The sequence below is a fragment of the Aegilops tauschii genome, chromosome 3 (genome assembly GCF_002575655.3).
Source record: "Aegilops tauschii subsp. strangulata cultivar AL8/78 chromosome 3, Aet v6.0, whole genome shotgun sequence".
NCBI classification, from domain to species: Eukaryota; Viridiplantae; Streptophyta; class Magnoliopsida; order Poales; family Poaceae; genus Aegilops; species Aegilops tauschii.
In genome coordinates this window covers 352,632,838-352,652,679 of record NC_053037.3, presented here as the reverse complement: position 1 = coordinate 352,652,679, position 19,842 = coordinate 352,632,838, and the positions used below count along the sequence as shown (strand labels likewise).

The window sequence follows — 19,842 nt, the reverse complement described above, 5'->3', positions numbered from 1 at the left end:
GAGGTCCTCTTCTGGTGTCGTTTGACTACCACGATCCCGAGTCCGGATACACCATTCGCGGAATGCTGGATTGCTGCTTGCTCTTCATCACCCGCAACCCTACGTAAAGGGGCTCAACCCCATCATAGCCCTCACTTCATGGGTGATTTGGAGGCACCGGAACGGATGCATCTTTGATCAACTAAAGCCCTCCACTGCGGGACTACTTCAGTCCATTCAAGAAGACACTATTCATCACCCGCAACCCTACGTAAAGGGGCTCAACCCCATCATAGCCCTCACTTCATGGGTGATTTGGAGGCACCGGAACGGATGCATCTTCGATCAACTAAAGCCCTCCACTGCGGGACTCACTACTAGAAAAAGGCTTACTAGTGGCGCACCAGTTTTGCCTACTAATGGCGCACTACTGGTGCGCCACTAGCACCACGACACTAGAATATTTTAGTAATGGCGCACCATAGGGGCGCCATTAGTATCTGGTATACTAATGGCGCACCACGGGTGCGCCATTAGTATCCCACAGGTGTGCCATTAGTTACTGGTATACTAATGGCGCACCAGATGGAAGTGCGCCATTAGTAACATTTTAAAAAAAAAAATCGTTTTTTCTTAATCTCAGGTCACTATTTCACATATGAGATATCCAACAAATATATATACAACAAGCATCCATATAACAATCATATCCAACACACAAGTTTCATCATATATACATACATAGCCAACACATAGTTCCATCGTTACATATTACAAAAGTTTCACATTGTTCATCCAACACCGTTATCCATCCAACACCATATTACAAAAGTTTCACATAGTTCAGTTCTCATTGTTCTTCTCCTTCTCCTTCCTCAGCCTGATGCGCCAAGAGCGGCGAGGCGGTGGAGGCAGCTGTGGGATGTAGTCTTCTACCATAATTGGCGTGGTCATGTCGCCCAGCTGTGGGATCGCTGGCGCCACCACCGGTGCGTGGTCATTGTCAGGCACCACCACCATCGCGAGGCCACCTTCAGGCAGGACGGGCACGACCATCGCTAGGTCATCCTCAGCCACCACCATCTCTTGCCTGGTCAGCCACCACCATCTCTTGCCCATGGTCAGCCACCACCATCTCTTGCCCTTGGTCAGCCACCACCAGCGCTAGGTCATCCTCAGCCTGATGCCCATCGTCATCCTGCAGCTCCTCATCCCCACTCTGCTCCTCTTCTCCCCCACTCCAGTCCGGATCATCCTTCTTGTTGTCTTTGCTGCTACCAGAATCGCTGCTGCTTTCGCTAAAGCCAGAATCGCTGTTGCTTTTGCTACAGCCATAATCGCTGCTGCTTTGGCTGTAGCCAGTGTCGCTGCTGCTGCTCCCATTGCCTGTCCAAATGCAACAATGGTCGTTAACAATCGATGTGAGACAAAGCCAAATGTAGAGGAATAAGAAGAGGCAGAACGCACTGGCATCTTCGTCGTCAGCGTAGCGCATGCGACACATAGTCGTGTTGAAAACCTTCACGATGAGCATTGTGGCGTCATCGTCGTACCTGAAGAGAAGAAAGTACCCGGTCCGCAGGTCGTAGGCACTGTAGAACTTCTCCCAGCCACGACACGGGTACATGTGGCCCTCCTCGATCACCAACTCCACGTCCCACAGCCTGCGAACCCCGCTGCCGGCCTGTCGGAGCTTCACATTATGTGGCGGATCTTCACCCAGCATGTTCATAAAAGTGTCAGGCAGCCTCTGCAATTTGGGACAAGGAGTGATGTAGCAAACAACAGAGTTATCATAATGAGATGGGTGAAGATCTCTCGTTTTATATACCTGCCTCGTGGCTGATACTGAAGTCCCAAGTATGACACTGAAGAACTCGAAAGCATCCAACTCGTACTCCGGTGAGGCAGAGCGGCGGTGGCTGCTTCCCCCCATCTCTGATAAGCAGCAGAAGAGACCAAATAGTACCCTTACAACATCACATTGCAAATAGATGAATTGTGTAGGTATGCATGGATTTAAGATTATTTGTTCAAAGCCAATTTGTCAATGATTAATATGATATCTCAATTTCCACCAAATAATACATTTGTTATACACCACATTTTCTTTTCCTTTGGAAAAGAAAAAAGCACACTGCATTCAAGTGAATGTATCTTTTATTGCAAAGCCACAACTTAGCAATAGATTCAAAGTTAACGATTGGCACCTAGAAAAGCATTTCAACATCTTCACAGATTTTACTAGCTACATTCAAAAAATAAATGATATACTGTTTGTATCTCTTTGCAATGAACACACTCTAGGGGTTTTGCCATCGCCCTTTTCCTTAGATTGTCACAAGTCATGATTTTGTTCTGGGAGAAGATCCAAATGAAACCTTATACCCTAGGGGGCAATTTAATACTCCATACTACAGGAAGATACAAAGGTTGCACCCCCCTAAAATTCACTAGAACATATAGAGATTTATAAGAGCAGGTCCCTTTAGATTCATGCTAGCTAGGCAGGACCTAATTGGGGTAATTTTTTCCAAATAAGAAAGAAGTCTGCCTCTCCATCTAGCTATTTTGGCTAAAATTTTATCAACAAAAGCTAGCAGATCTTCTCTGCCAATCATGACATATTTATTCTCTAGCAGATACGGCCTATGCAAATTGTTTAATGCAACACTAGTGTTGATTTGATGATATAGAACAGGGCCTACAACAATTTATTTTAAGACATTCACTGGCCTGGAAGTCAGATCTGGAGCCATACTTTGGTGCATACTTTGGTGCAGGGGTTTAAATACACAAATAGTGCACTGGAGGAAACATAACAGAAACGCCAATAGAAGCAAACACTTCCTATAGGGGGGGGGGGATAACATTAACATATTCAAGAACCCTCATTTAGTTCTTGGAAAGCTCTCATTTTGGACACAACACTTTGACTACCTATATATATGTAAACATTTACGTATATTGGATAATTATATGCCATGTGTAAATTTGTCTCAGCAAGTAGCCTAGTTTGAAAAAGCAAAAAACAAACTTAAATGGTACAAAAATACAGATTTGTGTGCATGAACATGAACCTGCATGTATTTGCCACTATGGTCTAGAAATAAAAAAAAGGGAATTCATTTTCAATTCCTTGTAGATAACAAACTAAAGAGGCAGCTAACACCTAGAGATTCAAACTTGCAGTTTCATCATGCAAATTCAACTCGACCTTCTTGATTTGATATTATCAATAAAATTTATCATTCAGCTAACCATGACATATTTGACTGAACTTGATGTCTGTAAGTAGAAATAAAGTGCATATAGGATTTAACCTTTGTGTTTGCCCTAATAAGATAGCATCATGCATCTGTTCATTTGAGATGGGTGAAAGGGAATGGGGAGGAAGGGTGGAGAGGGAGGAAGGAGGAAGGAGGAGGGGTACCTGGGCGGGCGCGGCTGGTCGCCGGGTGGAGAGGGAGGAAGGAGGAAGGAGGAGGGGTACCTGGGCGGGCGCGGCTGGTTGCCGGGTGGCGGAGGACGGCAGGGGCAGGCGGGGTGTGGGCACGTCGGAGGAGGAGGAGGCCCTCGCTCGCCGGCTGCTGCAGGGGTCGGAGGAGGCCCTCGCTCGTCAGAGGGAGGAGGAGAGGAGAGGAGCGCTCGGCCGTCGGGGGCGGCGGGGGTGGAGTCCCGCGGGGGTCGGGGCGGCGGCGTCGGGGCAGCGCAAGACCACAGCGGCGGCGGCGTCGCCGACGGCGTGCAGGCGCGGCGGACGGAGGGGGCGGAGCAAGGGGGCGGCGGCGTACGGTTGGGGTCGAGTGGGGGATCTGGCAAGGGAGGGAGGGAGGCCACAGTGCGAGGGAATAGGTGGAGTGCGGGATGTCTATCTAATGGCGCACCTCCCCCAAGTGCGCCATAAGTACGACGATAGCAATGGCGCACCTCACCCAGGTGCGCCATTAGAAATTACTAGCCCGACTGCTCAGGTTATATTTCCACCTAACCCTATCTCCATCAGAACACGCCCTCTAGCCTGACTGGTCAGCACGCAGCACACACACTAGGAGGTCCTGGGTTCGATTCCCAGGCTCCCAAATTTTTGTTTTTATGCATTTAAAATGTTGTTTGATATTTATTTGTGTTTAAATATGTTCAAACTTGTTTAAATCATAACAGTAATATTTTTTTATAAAAACAGTAATAATTTTTATAAAAACAGGGTGCGGGGGAGAGGGTGCGGGGGGTGCTCGGCGGCGGTGGAGCGGGGGAGGGTGCGGTGGGTCGTCGGGGGTTGCGGGGGGTGCTCTGTCCTTGTCGTTACCGGTGTAGGATTCCATCGTTACCCCGGAGTTCTGATAACCATCGCGAGGGAGAGGGACGAAGGGGAACTGGCGAGGGAGAGGGAGGAATTAGCTATAGGGGGGAACTGGCGAGGGAGAGGGAGGAATTAGCTATAGCATTCATTTGTGATGGTGGAGCAGGCCGGAGAGGGTGCAGGGGGTCGTCGGCGGCGGTGGAGCGGGCCGGGGAGGGTGCGGTGGGTCATCGGCGGCGGTGGAGCAGGGGAGCTAGGGCGCGGTGGGTCGGCGGCGGCGGTGGAGCAGGGGAGGGTGCGGTGGGTCGTCGACGGCGGTGGAGCAGGGAAGGGTGCGGTGGGTCGTCGGCGGCGGTGGAGCGGGGGGTCGGCGGCGGCGCCCGGCGGAGCGGGGTAGAGGGTGCGGGGGTGCTCGGCGACGAGGGGGACCGGATCTGGCGAGGTGGGATAGCGATCGAGATGGAGGGGGATCGCTAGTAATGGCGCACTGTTCCCTGATGCGCCATTAGTAGTTTTGCAAAAAAATAAAAAATAAAAAAATATAGTAGTGGCGCACTATGTGGCTAGTGCGCCATTACTAGTTAGAACTAGTAATGGCGCACTGTGCGCAGGTGTGCCATTAGTATGTTTGGAAAAATAAAAATAAAAATTTTTGTTACTAATGGCGCACCGTTTGTCCGGTGCGCCATTAGTGTCTTTCACACTAATGGCGCACCACATGTCTGGTGCGCCATTAGTGGCCATTCCATCTATAACCCTTTTCCTAGTAGTGACTACTTCAGTCCATTCAAGAAGACGCATGCCTATGGGCTAGCGCCGGCGCCAATGGCTTGGCGATCATGATCCCCGAGAAATAGAGTATGTCTTGATGTATCGGGGACGAGCAACTAGGGGCGGACCCAGGATTGGGCCAAGCCAGGGCCCCAGTCTGCAACAGTACCGCTACAGTGTCGCTACAGCGTGTAATCTGCTACAGTAAACGAAGGAATTTATCATCACGCCCCAGGCCCAGCCCCCCCCCCCCCCCCGGCCTGGGTCCTGGATCCGCCACTGCGAGCAACCCCATCCTCTCACTGCTCCGGTTACTTGAGCCCGCGCCGGCTTGTGTACGTGTGGCTATTGTAGCCGACATTTGTACTTTTTCACCTCTACTATCAATGCAATGATATGCTACGTATTCGTGAAAAATAAAGTAAGGTGGAGGTTGAATGAACGTAAGACAAGAGAGGAAGACCGAACCTTACATATTTTTTATTTTTCAAAATATTGATCCATCAACGTACAAATATTTAGTTAGTAGTTTAAGAAGAAGCAAATATACATGAGGTGAGTGCATACATGGAAAGGTTATTAGGTATGGCGTGAGTTGGGCAATTTTGACTGAATTAATATGCTGATTATATATACTACTTTTTTTTAGGGGAATTCTACATACTACTACTCACTCGGATCCATATTGATTGTCGTAATTTTAGTATAATTTTTATACTAAATCAATGACGATTAATATAAATCGGAGGGAGTACAGTAAAGTAAACTGACAACTCATTAAAAAGAAATAATGCATCGAATAGCTGCCCATTTTGCACTATTACAAGTACAAGATGAGTAAGGCACAGCAGCTGTTTTTTTCGAGTTGTGTTATGGGTGACAGCTTTGAGTGACCCACTTTTCCTTAATTAACCACGATGTATAGACAGCAGAGATGTGTAATGATGCATTCACGATCAAGTAGAGTACTGTATGTTCCCCCTAAAAAAGAAGAAGAAAAAGAGTACTGTATGTTCAAAAAGAAAAAGAGTACCACAGCTGCTTCGTTTGTACCGGGGGCGAGAAATGGCACATCTGTTCAATCAATTTCCACAGCAAAGGAAGGGGAAACGTACTTTCATGGAAAGAAACCATTGAAGTCGTGACCAAAAAGACACGCGCACACGGCACACGAGGTGCGACGGAGATTAAACGGCTGGCGGTAAATTCACATGGAAGATTCTTCGACCCGAATCAATCAACGCGAAATCTTTCCCCTCTCTCTGTCTCTGGTCCGTCGTCCACTTCGCCGGCGCGCCCCTATCATTTCCGGGTAATCACACAAAAGCCTCTGCGTTTCCCACCCCGGCCACTACAGCACGAACGCACGCGGCCGGCCCGCACGCACGCGGCCACACCGTTTCGTTTCAGTTCCTCCGCGGCTCCGCCTTCCCCTCCCCCACGCCAGCGTCGCACGGAGGATTTTCAATTTTTCAAACCACTCCCAGAACTCCCCATCCACCACCACGCCCAGCCCAGATCTAACCCTAAACCCAAATGCCACTATGACCACGCCGCGCCCCACCGCCACGCGCCGCGTGGGGTCGGCCGCCGCCGCCGCCCAGGCGGCGGCCGGCGAGCCCTACAACATCCTGCCCATCCACGACCTCCTCGCCGAGCACCCGTCGCTGCGCTTCCCCGAGGTGCGGGCCGCCGCCGCCGCGCTCCGGGCGGTGGGCGGCCTCCGCCCGCCGCCCTACTCGCAGTGGCGCGCCGACCAGGACCTCATGGACTGGCTCGGCGCCTTCTTCGGCTTCCAGCGGGACAACGTGCGCAACCAGCGCGAGCACCTCGTGCTCCTGCTCGCCAACGCGCAGATGCGCCTCTCCTCCGCCGACTTCTCCGACACCCTCGAGCCCCGCATCGCGCGCTCCCTCCGCCGGAAGCTCCTCCGCAACTACACCTCCTGGTGCGGCTTCCTCGGCCGCCGCCCCAACGTCTACGTCCCCGACGCCGACCCCCGCGCCGATTTGCTCTTCGCGGGACTCCACCTCCTCGTCTGGGGCGAGGCCGCCAACCTCCGCTTCGTGCCCGAGTGCATCTGCTACATCTACCACCACATGGCTCTCGAGCTGCACCGGATCCTCGAGGGCTACATCGACACCACCACGGGCCAGCCCGCCAACCCCGCCGTGCACGGCGAGAACGCCTTCCTCGCCCGCGTCGTCACGCCCATCTACGGCGTCATCCGCTCTGAGGTCGAATCCAGCCGCAACGGCACAGCTCCCCATGCCGCCTGGCGGAACTACGACGACATCAACGAGTACTTCTGGCGCCGTGATGTCTTCGACCGTCTCGGCTGGCCCATGGAGCAGTCCCGGCAATTCTTCCGGACGCCACCCGAGCACGGCCGTGTGCGCAAGACGGGCTTTGTGGAGGTCCGCTCGTTCTGGAACATTTACCGGAGCTTCGACAGGCTGTGGGTCATGCTGGTGCTATACTTGCAGGCCGCAGCCATTGTCGCGTGGGATGGTGAGACTTGGCCGTGGCAGAATCTTCGGGGAAACCAGCACCGTGAAGCCCAGGTGCGAGTGCTCACCGTCTTCATTACCTGGGCGGCACTACGATTCCTGCAGTCGCTGCTGGACATCGGCACACAGTTACGCCGTGCGTTCAGGGATGGACGCATGCTTGCAGTGCGCATGGTGCTCAAGGCCATTGTGGCAGCTGCGTGGGTTGTTGCATTTGCTGTGCTGTACAAGGGAATCTGGAGCCAGAGGGACAGTGACCGTGGCTGGTCGCGGGGGACCGATTCTCGAATCATGAAGTTCTTGTATGCAGCAGCAGCGTTTCTGATCCCCGAGGTCCTTGCCACCGTGCTCTTTATTATTCCTTGGGTGCGGAATGCATTGGAGAAGACAAATTGGAAGATCTGCTATGCCCTCACCTGGTGGTTTCAGAGCCGCAGCTTCGTTGGCCGCGGGCTTCGTGAGGGCACCTTTGACAATGTGAAATATTCTATTTTCTGGGTGCTTCTGCTTGCTGTGAAGTTTGCCTTTAGCTATTTCCTCCAGATCAGGCCACTTGTAAAACCTACAAAAGAGATATACAGGCTGAGTAAGGTCACATATGCTTGGCATGAGTTCTTTGGGCAGAGCAACCGATTTGCTGTGTTTATATTGTGGTTGCCGGTAGTTTTGATCTACCTCATGGATATCCAGATCTGGTATGCAATCTTCTCTTCCATGGCAGGTGCATTTGTGGGGCTGTTTGCACACTTGGGAGAGATCCGGGACATGAAACAACTGAGGCTGCGGTTCCAGTTCTTTGCAAGTGCCATGTCATTCAACATCATGCCAGAGGAGCAACATGTGAATGAGCGCACTTTCTTGCCCAACCGGCTTCGGAATTTCTGGCAGCGACTGCAGCTACGGTACGGGTTCAGCCGATCGTTCCGTAAGATCGAGTCAAATCAGGTAGAAGCACGGAGGTTTGCACTTATTTGGAATGAGATTATCACCAAGTTCAGGGAGGAGGATATTGTAAGTGATCTTGAAGTTGAGCTCCTTGAGCTACCACCTGAGCTGTGGAATGTGCGTGTGATCCGTTGGCCGTGCTTCTTGCTTTGTAATGAGCTGTCACTGGCACTTGGGCAGGCAAAGGAGGTCCAAGGACCTGATCGCAGGCTCTGGACGAAAATCTGCAAGAATGATTATCGTCGTTGTGCGGTCATTGAGGTGTATGATAGTACCAAATACATGCTGCTAGAGATCATCAAGGAAAGGACTGAGGAACACGGCATTGTGACGCAATTGTTTCGCGAGTTCGATGAATCCATGAATTTGGATAAGTTCACTGTGGAGTATAAGATGTCTGTGCTGCAAAACGTCCATGCAAAGCTTGTAGCACTGCTAAGCCTACTTCTCAAGCCCAACAAGGATATCACAAAGATTGTCAATGCTCTTCAGACTCTCTATGATGTTGTGATTCGTGACTTCCAGGCTGAGAAAAGGAGCATGGAACAGCTGAGGAACGAAGGCCTGGCACAATCAAGGCCAACCAGTCTTCTCTTTGTGGACACTGTCGTGCTGCCTGATGAGGAGAATGCCACATTCTATAAGCAGGTGCGGCGCATGCACACCATCCTGACCTCACGTGACTCTATGGTCAATGTCCCAAAGAACCTTGAAGCTCGGCGGAGGATTGCTTTTTTCAGCAATTCATTGTTCATGAACATACCACGGGCAACCCAGGTGGAGAAGATGATGGCCTTCAGTGTCTTGACACCATATTATAACGAAGAGGTGTTGTACAACAAGGACCAGCTCTATAAGGAGAATGAAGATGGGATATCAATACTATACTATCTGAAACAGATCTACCCAGATGAGTGGGAGTTCTTTGTTGAGCGCATGAAGCGTGAGGGGATGTCTGATATGAAGGAGCTGTACAGTGAGAAGCAAAGGTTAAGAGATCTTCGGCACTGGGTCTCATACAGGGGACAGACACTATCACGTACTGTGAGGGGGATGATGTACTATTATGATGCTCTCAAGATGCTGACCTTTCTGGATTCTGCCTCTGAACATGACTTAAGAACTGGATCGAGGGAGCTTGCTACAATGGGTTCCTCAAGATTTGGATCCTCGAGAAGAGAAGGGAGTGCTGGTGGGTCAGGGTATTATAGCAGGGCCTCTTCGTCACACACACTGAGCAGAGCAACCAGTGGTGTGAGCTCTTTGTTTAAAGGTAGTGAGTATGGGACTGTCCTTATGAAATACACTTATGTGGTTGCATGCCAAATTTATGGCCAGCAGAAAGCTAAAAATGATCCGCATGCTTATGAGATATTGGAGCTAATGAAGAATTATGAAGCACTTCGTGTTGCCTATGTTGACGAAAAACACTCGGCTGGTGCGGAACCAGAGTACTTCTCCGTCCTTGTGAAGTACGACCAGCAGTTGCAGAAAGAGGTTGAAATTTATCGAGTGAAGTTGCCTGGGCCACTGAAGCTTGGTGAAGGCAAGCCAGAGAACCAGAATCATGCACTCATCTTCACAAGGGGTGATGCAGTTCAAACTATTGATATGAACCAAGACAATTACTTTGAAGAGGCTCTGAAGATGAGAAATCTGCTGGAAGAGTTCAATCGCCATTATGGAATTCGCAAGCCAAAAATCCTTGGGGTTCGGGAACATGTGTTCACTGGCTCTGTATCTTCTCTAGCTTGGTTTATGTCTGCCCAAGAAACAAGTTTTGTCACTCTGGGGCAGCGAGTTCTAGCTAACCCACTCAAGGTTAGAATGCATTATGGCCACCCAGATGTGTTTGATCGTCTTTGGTTCTTGGGCCGAGGTGGTATTAGTAAAGCATCAAGAGTAATCAACATCAGTGAGGATATCTTTGCTGGATTCAATTGTACCCTCCGTGGGGGCAATGTTACACACCATGAGTACATCCAGGTTGGTAAAGGAAGGGATGTGGGGCTCAACCAGGTTTCTATGTTTGAAGCCAAGGTTGCTAGTGGCAATGGTGAGCAAACTCTGAGCCGTGATGTTTACAGACTGGGCCACAGATTGGATTTCTTTCGGATGCTCTCGTTTTTTTATACAACCATTGGATTCTATTTCAACACAATGATGGTTGTGCTAACTGTCTATGCCTTTGTCTGGGGGCGATTTTATCTTGCACTTAGTGGGCTCGAGGAGTACATCACCAAGAACACTAGCACTACTAATAATGCAGCCCTGGGAGCTGTCCTGAATCAGCAGTTCGTCATACAGCTGGGCCTGTTCACAGCATTGCCCATGATTATTGAAAATTCACTTGAGCATGGTTTCCTCAATGCTGTATGGGATTTCTTAAAAATGCAATTGCAGTTTGCATCTGTTTTCTACACCTTCTCCATGGGAACCAAGACACATTATTATGGGCGGACAATCCTTCATGGAGGTGCAAAGTATCGAGCTACTGGCCGTGGATTTGTTGTGGAGCACAAGAAATTCGCCGAGAACTACAGGCTATATGCCCGTAGCCATTTTCTAAAAGCAATAGAGCTCGGCGTGATATTGGTTCTCTATGCATCTTACAGCAGCAGCGCTGGGAATACATTTGTGTACATCCTGCTGACACTTTCCAGTTGGTTTTTAGTATCCTCGTGGATTTTGGCCCCCTTCATCTTTAATCCATCAGGTTTGGACTGGCTAAAGAATTTTAATGATTTTGAGGATTTCCTAAGCTGGATTTGGTTCCAGGGTGGAATCTCAGTGAAGTCAGATCAAAGCTGGGAAAAGTGGTGGGAGGAGGAAACTGATCACCTTAGGACCTCTGGTCTGTGGGGGAGCATCTTGGAAATCATTATAGACCTCCGATATTTCTTCTTTCAGTATGCAATTGTTTACCGGCTTCACATTGCCAATGGGAGTAGAAGCATCCTTGTCTATCTTCTTTCATGGACATGCATACTGCTGGCTTTTGTGGCTCTTGTCGCAGTTGCTTACTTCCGAGACAGATACGCAGCAAAGAAGCACATAAGGTATCGGCTTGTCCAAGCTATAATTGTTGGTGCCACTGTGACTGGTATTGTCCTGTTGATAGAATTCACAAATTTCAAGTTCATTGATGCCTTTACTAGTCTCTTGGCTTTTCTGCCAACTGGCTGGGGAATCATATCTATTGCTCTGGTGTTCAAGCCATACCTGAGGAGGTCTGAGACAGTCTGGAAAACTATTGTCACAGTGGCACGCCTGTATGATATACTGTTTGGAGTAATTGTTATGACACCTGTAGCTGTGTTGTCATGGTTGCCGGGGCTCCAGGAAATGCAAACAAGGATCCTATTCAATGAAGCCTTCAGCCGAGGACTTCATATTTCTCAAATGTTTACTGGCAAAAAAGGACATGGAGTTTAAGGTATGATATGTGTGTCCTTGTCTTGTGTCTCCTCTTTGTAAGGATGCCTATGAACACTTTAGGAGCAAGTGGTCCAACTCTGCACATGTTAGCTTAGTTTCTAGAATTGCTTCTAAAGATAACAAATCATTGATTGTTCTTGAACTTCCTTATCCCTTATTTTCTTGTTAGTTATTTTTATCCAACCGTTCCGTTCATTGAAGAAACAGCACCACACAACACTTGTTTAAAGCTCAGTGAAACAAAAGGGAAATATTACAGCGCCTGCTAACGCAGCCTGCTTAAACCTTATTTCCTTATTAGGTATCTAAACAAAAAATCTGTTTGTTTGAATCGCAATTGTGTTCTCGCCTGCAATCAGATACTTGTTCTTCAGCTAAATTCACCTTTTGTTCTTTCAGCTCAACCCATTTTCATTTCTCAAAGTGATCTGCTTCATTATTCTGGAGGGTGCAGTTCTTCTCAGTGATATACGGTACGTGGATGGCACATGGTCAAGTACTGTAGTGTAGGTACAGCTGATCGAACACACTAACATTGAGACTACTCTGCAGGTTCACAGATGCTTCTGGTTTAGAGTAGATGGATGCTAGTTTCTGTACAGGCGACATCTTTACCTTGATTCTTTGTAACTTGATGTACACATGGATTTCCGTAGTAGAAATGATGCGATCAAACTTAATGAGTCGTCGATTAGGCTCATATTCATGGTTCGAGATTTTGCTAGTTTTGTAGTGAAACAGAGCTGTACAAGCTTTATCCTGAATGGACTTCTCGTGCCAGACATTTCTTCGGGTGCTGCCATGTTTTTGTTGTAAAGCTGGGAATTGCTGTTCCTGCTTTTACCTGCACATACATCTACATTGTGGGAGATTGTAATCTTGTACACCAATTGTTATCGGAAATGTCATCGGCTGGGTCTTTCTGGTGGCGCTGCTGGCTGATCCATATTGGGATGTACTACTTCTCGTGTCAATTATTGTGTCTGCTTTATGCATGCTGCAGTCTGGATCCTGATCATGTTCTTCAGCTCTTGCCAATTATTGTCTAGTTTATGCATGCTGCAGTTTGGATTCTGATCATGTTCTTCAGCTCTTGTGCATGATTATGTGTGCGGTGATGCGCCTCATCAGCTCATGTCTTGTGTTTACGGGTGAATTCTATGAGCCCTGGCCTCGGCTTGCGCCATGGGCCATCTTTTACCCGCCATACGTACTTCCATTTTTTGATATATGTTAAATATTTTTAGATACACGTTGAAACATTTTTTAAACTACGTGACTATTTTTTACATTGTATAAACATTTTTTAAATGTCAATATTTTAAAAATTCATATGTTTTTGTAAAATGTAGTAATGTATTTTTCTTGAATGGTATGAAACATTTTTTTACGTTGTATAAACATTTAAAAAAATGTCATGTACATTCTTTTTAAACCCTTGAACATTTTTGAAATGTCACAAATAATATTTTTAAATGCTATGAACATTTCTTAAACTTCACAAACAATTTTTTACTCTGCATGAACATTTTTGAAGTGTGTGCTGAACTTTTCAAAAGTTTAACTAATGTAATGATTGAGCTATCTATATTTGGAATATTTCTAAAATAATAATACAACTAAAAAGAAAAAAACTTGTGTCGTAGATGTGAGGCGCTAATGCATGCACACATCTATCAGGAGCAACTAGTTGGAGGGTGCCATGTGGCACGTCCCAGCATCACCACATGTCATGCACGAACGCTTCCCGTAAGATGATTTCTTTCAGGTTTTTCTGTGTTTTCTTTTATTATAACTATTATTATTTTCTATTTTTTATTCCTTTGTGTTTTTGTGCTTCCGCGTGAAGCAAAATTGTGCTTCTTCCGTGCAAGCACAATTGTGCTTCCCCTAATGTGAAGCAAAGGCGTGCTTCCGTGTGAAGCACAGTTTGTGCTTCGACAAGGGGGTAAATAAGGGGGAAGAGGAGTTGTAACGATAGAAAAGAGAAATGACTAAGGAATGAACAATTCTCTCTTCTTAAACAACCTATATACTCCACACTTAACCAGCATTTGATAGATTATCCAACCCCGAGTGTGAAAATATAATTGTGCTTCACTTTTGTGAAGCACAATTAGTACAATTTTGTAGCATAGTTAAGTAAAAAAAGGTTAAAACCTATCAGAATGAGATCTACTTTCAAAGATCTCGATGCGAGGATCGCCGACAGTGAAAACGGTTCGAGAGATAAATCAATTTGAGAAATGAATCTACGAAATATGCACAAATAACCCACACATCTTTCCTTGCCCAAGGGAAGAAGTCCACAAAAACTCCATAACTACGACAAGTGGCGCACAAGTATTGTGCCACTTGTCACCACCAGAGGAAATGGGAGTGGCCCTTGCAAGGGGTATCCCTTAACTAGTGATTTTACTGAGATGCACCCTGGCTTTGAGTTGTGACTCCACCAGAATTGATGGACTCGTGTGTGTAATCGGCCTTGATGAGGCTCGCAGGCAGACTAAGACACTAGGTCGATATTAACGAAACATGCAACAAATGGAATTAGCATGGGGCTCCTTTCTTTAAAAAACCGACCAGGAGGCTAGCGGGTACTCTTGTTGGGATTAGTCCCACATTGGTTGCGGGAGGAGACAAAAGACAACTTGTAAGGGTAGGGTGTTCCCTCCTAAGAGGCTAGTCTTTTGGGGAAGAGGTCCCAAGGTCTCCCATAAGTCAGTGTTGCTCTTCGATTGGGCCTGGTCGACGCATGTGGGTTGGAAACGCTGGTTAGCGGACTCGTGATTGCATAACAACTCTAGCATCCTTTATGGTAATGTGCAGGAGAGACCCTTGATACGTCTCCAACGTATCAACTTTTGTAAACACTTTTGCTCTTGTTTTGGACTCTAGTTTGCATGATTTGAATGAAACTAACCCGGACTGACGATGTTTTCAGCAAAACTACCTTCGTGTTATTTTTGTGCAGAAATAAAAGTCCTCGGAATTGGACAAAACTTTAAAGAGATTTTTATGGAATAAATAGAAAATGCTGGAGGCCCCCCCCAGCAGGCCACAAGCCTGAGGGGCGCGCCCACCCCCCAAAGGCGCACCCTGTGAGCTTGTGGCTCCCACGAGCCTTCGTCTGACCTAATTCCAAGGCTATATATTCCGTCTTCCCGAGAAAAAGATCAGGGAATTTTCTTTATCGCGTTTTACTATACAAAGCCGCCACCACCTCATGTTCTTCGCCAGGAGCCCTAATATGGAGTCCGTTTGAGGCTCCGGAGAGAGGGATTCGTCGTCGTTGTCATCATCAACCTTTCTCCATGAACAATTCCATGATGCTCATAACCAGAAGTGAATAACTCCTTTGTAGGCTTGCTGGACTATGATGGAGATGGATGAGATTTCTTATGTAATCAAGGCAATTTGTTAGGGCATGATACCTAGTATCCACTATGTTCTGAGATTGACGTTGCTATGACTTTGCTATGCTTAATGCATGTCATTAGGGCCCGAGTGCCATGATTTCAGATCTGAACACTTATGCTTTTCATGATTATATACTTGAGATGTTGATCTTACTTGCAAGTTATATGCACTTATTATTGTTCTAAAGCGCAGACCCCAAAGTGACAATAATTGAGGTACTCTCCGGAAATGACTATAACTTGAGGAGTTGATGTATTCACTATCTGTTAATGCTTTGTTCCGGTTCTCTATTAAAAGGTGCGCCTTAATTACCCTTAGTTTCCATTAGGACCCCACTACCATGGGAGGGTTGGACAAAAGATGTCATGTAAGTTCTTACCGCAAGCATGTATGACTATATACAGAGTACATGCCTACATATGATTTGATTGACGAATTGGAGCGATTGTGTATCGCTCTAGGTTGTGACTGTTACATATTGAATTTCATCCAATTATCCACCGTTGCTCCACTGCCTATGCTTTTATAATATTGCCTTTGCGCAAGTCACTATTACTGCTGCTATTCCAATTGCTACAAAACTACTATTACCGCTACTGTTACCGTTACTACCGTTATACTGCTTTCACGACTCTCATATAATTGTGCTACTAATAAATTGCTACAAGGAAGTGATTCTCAGGTGTGGTTGAATTGACGAGGGGAGGTAAGGAACTGCAAACTAGCTCCACGCTTGATTCACCTTCTGTTTTAAGTCAGACACCACCACCTGTTATTCAATCTGATATATCGCAAGTAATATACACCGCTTCTGCTAATGATGATTGCTACTTGTGAGCTGCGTTGGGATTTGCCCGAAGAGGAGGGGATGATGCAGTACAGTAGAGATAAATATTCCCCTCAGTTACGAAACCAAGGTTATCAATCTAGTAGGAGAACCAAGCAACACTATGTAAACAACACCTGCACACAAACAACAAATACTCGCAACCCAACGCGTAGAGGGGTTGTCAATCCCTCAACGGTATTGAGATACATTATATTGTATAGGTTTTGATAAATATATCTAACTAAAACACAAAATAAAATAAATAAAAGAAAATTGCAGCAAGGGATTTTTGGTTTTAATATATGATAGAAAATAAACCCCGGGGCCGTAATTTTCACTACAGGCTTCTCTCGAGAAAATAGCATACGGTTGGTAAAAAATTTACTGTTGGGAAATTGATAGAAAAGCAAATAATTATGACGATATCCAAGGCAATGATCATGTATATAGGCATCACATCCAAGATTAGTAGACCGAATCGATTCTGCATCTACTACTCCACACATCGACCGCTATCCAACATGCATCTAGTGTATTAAGTTCATGGAAAAACGGAGTAATGAGATGGCATGGTGTAGACAAGACAAAAATCATGTATGAATAAAGCCCATCTTGTTACCCTTAATAGCAATGATACATGCGTGTCATGTCTCTTTCTGTCACTGAGATTGAGCATCGCAAGATCGAACCCATCACAAAGCACCTCTTCCCATGGCAAGATAAATCAATCTAGTTGGCCAAACCAAACCAATAAATTGGAGAAGAAATTCGAGGCTATAACAATCATGCATAAAAGAGTTCAGAGAATACTCAAATAATAGTCATGAATTTTAGACCTGATCATAAACTCACAATTCATCGGATCCCAACAAACACACCGCAAAAATAGTTACATCAAATAGATCTCCAAGAATATCGAGGAGAACATTGCATTGAAGATCAAAAAGAGAGAAGAAGCCATCTAGCTACTAACTACGGACCCGTAGGTCTGTGGTAAACTACTCACGCATCATCGGAGGGGCAGCAAGGATGATGGAGAACCCTCCGTGATCGTTGCCCCCTCCGACAGAGTACCGGAAAAGGCCTCTAGATTGGATCTCGTGGTTCTGGAACTTGTGGCGGTGGAAAAAATATTTCGTCAAGGCGGTAGGTCAAGGCGGTGCCCGTGGGCCCCACTACCCACCAGGGCGCGCCAGAGGCCCATGGTGCGCTCTGGTGCCCAGTGGGCCCCACGAGCCTCTTCTTGTGTCCTCCAGAAGCTTCCAGGGTCTCTTCTTACCAGATAAAAATCCCCAAAAAGCTTCGTGGCATTTGGACTTCATTTGGTATTGATATTCTGCAAAGTAAAAAACAAGCAAAGAACAACAACTGGCACTAGGTACTAAGTTAATAGGTTAGTCCCAAAAAATGATATAAAGTTGCTCGTAAATGTATATAGAACATCCAAGATTGATAATATAACAGCATGGAACAATCTAAATTATAGATACGTTGGAGACGTATCAATGATACTCATGATGATGCTTCTTACTTGCTTAATTAAAGTGTGCCACTTGGGGAGACTTGATGCTCATATTGCTAAAGCTAAAGAATATGAAATCACCGAAAAATATGAATCACCTGCTACACCTAGTACTCCTGCTAGGTCTAAGATGTTTGATACTCCTGATAGTTACACTTTTCCTGAGGAGATTACTAGAGGATTAATGGCTTATGATACTCATAATGGCCTAGAAGTTTTATATCTATACTTAAAGAAAAAGCCATGAACCAAATGATGAAACATGACCCTAAGTTTGCTACATCTCCTATATTTATTGATGATGAGGATCATGAATTCTCTGTTGATCCTAAACTTATCATTCTGATAGAATCTGATCCTTTCCATGGTTATGAGTCTGAAAAGGTTATTGTCCATCTTACTAAACTAAATGATGTTGCCACCCTGTTTGCTCAACAGGAGAAAATTTGTTATTTATATTCTTAAGTTTTTTCCTTTCTCATTAAAGGGGGATTATAAAACTTGGTTTAATAACCTTACTCTTGGTAGTGTGCGTAGTCCCCATGACATGATTTACTATTTCTCTGAAAAATATTTCCCTGCTCATATGAAACAAGCTGCCTTACAGGAAATGTATAGTTTTAAACAACTTGAGGAAGAGCATCTCCCTCAAGGTTTGGGGAGACTTCTCCAATTATTAAATGATTTGATTTATCATCCTCTTAAGAAAAATGAAATCCTTGATATTTTCTATCGCAGACTAACAGATGCTTCCAGGGATTACCTAGATAGCTGTGCTGGTTGTGTTTTCACGAAAAGAACAGTTACACATGCTTAAGATTTATTGAATAACTTATTGAGAAATGTTGACGATTGGACACTTCCCGGACCACCTCCGAAACCAACTCTGGAGAAAAGAGGTATTCTATTCCTCAGTCCAGAACATATCCAAGAAGCCAGAATCTATGAAAGAGAAAGATATTAAATCTGAAGATGTTAAGAATCTACCACCTATTAAAGAAATACATTGACTCAACGTTCTGACACATGTACTACAGGTAAATTCTCTTTATAGGTTTGATGAAGGTGATATTCCTTATAATAAATCTCCAAGTCAGTGCCTAGATGAATTTGATAATTTTATGTTAAACAACAAAACTTGAATTTGCAAATTAGTGATCAATTGAAGCAAAATCCTATTGTGGTTGACGCTTGAGTGATGTGCTAGTTAGAGTTTTCAATGATGTTAAAGGATTATGCAAGCATTTTTCTATGGTTCACACTGAGCTTGAACAAGTTTCTAGATCAAAACATGATTTGTTTAGGGACATGCATAATAAACTTAATAAGCATGTTGTTGGAGTAATTACTAGAGGTGGTAAAATGGCTCAGGAACCTTTATTTCTTGAGGGACATCCTAAAAGACTTGAACAAGATTCTCACAGAGTTAATGATAGTGCACTTAGTTCACCTAAGAAGAAAAGGAATAGGAATAAAACTTTGCATGCTTCTAGTGAACCTGTTATAGAAAAACCTGCTGAAAATCCTAATAATGTTTCTTTTTCTAACGCTGAGACACAATCTGGTGATGAGCATGAACCTAATAATGATATTGATAATGCTAATGATGTTAATGATGATCATATTGTTGACGATGCTCCACGTAGTAATAATAATGAACCTGATAATGATGTTGAGATAGAACCTGAAGTTGAGCTTGATGAATCACCACCTACAAAAGATATGATAAGAGAGATTTTGTTGCTACGAAGCATGGTAGAGAAAGAGAGCCATGGGTACAAAAACCTATGTCTTTTCCTAGTAAAGCTTTGAAGTCTAAAGACGCGGATGCTTTTAATCGCTTTGTTGGATTGCTTAGACCTCTATTCCAGCAAGTACGTTTGACTGACGCTATGAAAATGCCTCCTTATGCCAAATGTATGAAGGATATTATTACTAATAAAAGAAAGATTCCTGAGACTAAAATTTCTACTATGCTTGTAAATTATTCTTTCAAGGAAAAAATACCTGAAAGCTAGGAGATCCAGGGAGACCTACTATACGATGCTCTATTAAGAATAATCATGTTAGAACCGCTTTATATGATTTAGGAGCTAGTTTTAGGGTCAGGCCCTTTTCTCTATAA

At 45.6% G+C, this 19,842-nt stretch overlaps 1 protein-coding gene and 1 non-coding gene across 2 annotated transcripts; both read left to right on the top strand.

Annotated features, from left to right (window-relative positions):
• Positions 1 to 6,343: 6,343 nt before the first annotated feature.
• LOC109742521 (callose synthase 12) lies at positions 6,344 to 12,876 on the top strand. The gene is made up of 3 exons (XM_020301614.4): positions 6,344 to 11,944; positions 12,346 to 12,419; positions 12,499 to 12,876. Exon 1 carries the CDS (start codon positions 6,598 to 6,600, stop codon positions 11,941 to 11,943), a length of 5,346 nt encoding a protein of 1,781 aa, XP_020157203.3. The 5' UTR covers positions 6,344 to 6,597; the 3' UTR covers position 11,944; positions 12,346 to 12,419; positions 12,499 to 12,876.
• LOC120962205 (small nucleolar RNA J33) lies at positions 9,551 to 9,630 on the top strand. The gene has a single exon (XR_005753048.1). It is a non-coding gene; the product is annotated as a small nucleolar RNA J33 (small nucleolar RNA).
• Positions 12,877 to 19,842: the final 6,966 nt, after the last annotated feature.